General features: G+C 42.3%; 1 protein-coding gene across 1 annotated transcript; it reads right to left on the reverse strand.

The window, feature by feature from the left end:
- Nucleotides 1-1,411: 1,411 nt before the first annotated feature.
- Nucleotides 1,412-1,993, reverse strand: LOC149143435 (uncharacterized). The gene has a single exon (XM_089451824.1). It carries the CDS (start codon nt 1,991-1,993, stop codon nt 1,412-1,414), a length of 582 nt encoding a protein of 193 aa, XP_089307950.1.
- Between the last annotated feature and the right edge of the window lie 725 nt (nt 1,994-2,718).

The raw sequence follows: 2,718 nt of genomic DNA on the forward strand, positions 1-2,718 counted from the left end.
AAAATCCCAAACAGAATGATGTCATCCACGAAAAAATTATGGGAGATCGCAACATTTCTGCATATGTGCAATGGCTGACATCTATCTTCCTGTACAACCTTGTTAATATGTAAACTGAGGGAGTCCATAGCTAATATGAAAAGCAGCGGGGATAAAGGACATCCCTGGCGAAGGCCTCTAGATGCAGGGAAGAAGGAAGATGGATGCCCATTTATAATAACCGCATAATTCACCTTATCCACGCATGCCATGATCCAGTTTATCATGCTGATCCTCAAACCGATCTTCGCGAGCAAACATCTGATGAAGCCCCAATCCAAACAATCATATGCTTTACAAAGATCGATCTTAACAATGACTGCATCCTTCTTTTTTGAATGTATAGCAGAAAGGCCTTCTTGAGTTGATGCCACCGCATCTAAGATGTTTCTTCCTTGAAGGAATGCATGCTGGGCTGATGATAAAGATGACGATAGGGCTCCTTTGATTCTTTCAGCAATTATTTTTTATATGATTTTATAGGAGATATTACATAATGAAATCGGACGGAACTCCATAAACGATTATGCATTCCCTTTTTTTGGTATGAGAGCAATATTCGTGGAGGAAATATTTTTGTTGATGCTGCCCGACATCCTTGTTGCTTCAACCATCTTTAACAACTCTGTTTTGATTAGATCAAAAAAATGGATGTAAAACTCTATTGACCAGCCATCCGGGCCAGGGCATTTGTCCCTTTTAAAGAGTTTCATTGTTCTTAGTAGCTCCTCCTTGGAAACTGGGCGAAAAATCTTATCATTTAAGGCCTCATCAAACATCTGAGGGAACACTTCAATGCCCCATAAAATATCCTGGAAACTGTTGTTTTCTGATCTCTTGTACTGCTTCTCAAAAAAACTTACTGCCTCCTTTGTAATTTCCTGTTGGGAGTATATAAAACCACCTTTTCCATCTCTTATTTTCCAAATGGAATTCTTCTCCCTTCTAGCATTTGCAAAGTTATGAAAAAAATTTGTATTCCTGTCACCTTCCCTAAGCCACAACGCCCTGCTCTTCAACCTCCAGAACATTTCCTCCTGTTTCAGCAACTCTGTTTTCCTCCTCTGTAAATCCTTTATATGAACCCTCATCTGGAAAGATAGCTGATGAGCAGCCATAGCTTCCGCTGCTTGATCCAATTCCAATTGAATTTTCTGGAGCTCGATTTTGTTTGATTGTCTTTTGTTGGACTGCCACTTTTTAACCACGCTGCGAATATGATTCATTTTGTCGTTGAAAGTCATTAAATACGAGCATGGATTAGACATTAGCATCTCACTCCAAGCATTTTTAATGTGCTCGTCAAACTCCGGGTCCTCCAAATGAGCCTTGTTAAATTTGAAGGAATACCCTTTCTGAAACCATTTGCCCTCTATCCAAGCATAATCGGACGATGGTCTGAGATGAAAACCCTATCTATCGTGGAAAAAGGCATGCCCATCATGTCGATTAAGCTGGCATGAATAAGAAATCTGTCTAGTCTCTTTGCAATATAGGCCTTCTCAATTCTTCCGTTCTCCCACGTCGGATACATTTGAGGAGGGAGGATATCCACAAAATTCCTTTTCAGTAGTTCGTTTTTTATTCTCGCAGCCAGTGGATCCCTTCTCCTATTTGAACCCCATACTTCATCCATGTTTAAAGTGAGATTCAAATCCCCTGCAATCAATAGAAAATCAACATCAAAAATCTCAGAGGCAAACAGATTTTCCCAAAATGATAGTCTGTTCCTGTAGGGAGCGTATATATTCAAAATATTTATGGGAGATTTTTGTCCTCTCAGGTGAGCCGAGACTAGGATGCCAGCTAAACAGCTATAAGTTTTTGCTTTGATCCATAGCGGATCCCAGAGGACCGCTAATCCTCCTGAGAGCCCATTTGCTCCAACAGCAGATATGTACCAAGAGGGGAGCATCTTCCTGAAATAGGATATTGCCACTGAGGAATCGTGCATGGTTTCCTGTATAAGTATAATCTTTGGGTTTACAGAGATAAAAAGATTTTTTAACGACAAAAATTTTTGGTCTGCACCCAGACCCCTGATGTTCAATGATAGAATAAAATTCATTTTGGAATATTGTCGGCCTTGCTTGCTCTAAGAGGCCAGTCTTCTGTCATATCCATGACCGGGACATCAATAAGGGCCAAATTGTGAATCCCCCTTCCAACCCCCTCTCCTCTGCCCCTAAAATGCCGGCTGCCCCTGTTGTTTTTTCTTCTGACCGTGATATTACAGGCAGATTTTGGACTGATATGAGGAGACTTTGGAGATCCAGGTTTATGGATGGAGAGAGCTCTGAGCTCCAGCGATTTCTTGCTCAAGAGAAAGTCCAAATCGCTGCCAATGGAGTTTGTGGGTGAGGAGGTTGGAGAATTTGCAGGGGTGGCCGAAATCATAATCTGCTTCCCTTTCCCAGACGATGATGAATGCTTTATAGGAGATGGAGAGGATGATTTAATGAGATGAACTTCTTTTCTGTCTATATCATATGGATGAGGCATCGGGGGAGGGTTTGGAATTTCTCTGTCCAGCGACGGCTCCAGGGGAGGTAAGGGCAGAGATAACTGATTGATAGGGGATTCATAGTCAGATGCTGGCTCCAGCGGGGGCATGGAGGGAGAAATGGGCTCTACCGGGGCGGGGATATTCAGCGGCGGCGGGGGGCTCAGATTATCCTC

This window comes from Pinus tabuliformis, chromosome X, assembly GCF_031772625.1.
Source record: "Pinus tabuliformis cultivar Carrire ecotype Pingquan chromosome X, CPIR1, whole genome shotgun sequence".
Classification (NCBI taxonomy): Eukaryota; Viridiplantae; Streptophyta; class Pinopsida; order Pinales; family Pinaceae; genus Pinus; species Pinus tabuliformis.

Coding starts and splice junctions, on each gene's coding strand:
- LOC149143435 (XM_089451824.1), bottom strand. CDS start 1,993: ATGCACGATTCCTCAGTGGCAATATCCTATTTCAGGAAGATGCTCCCC.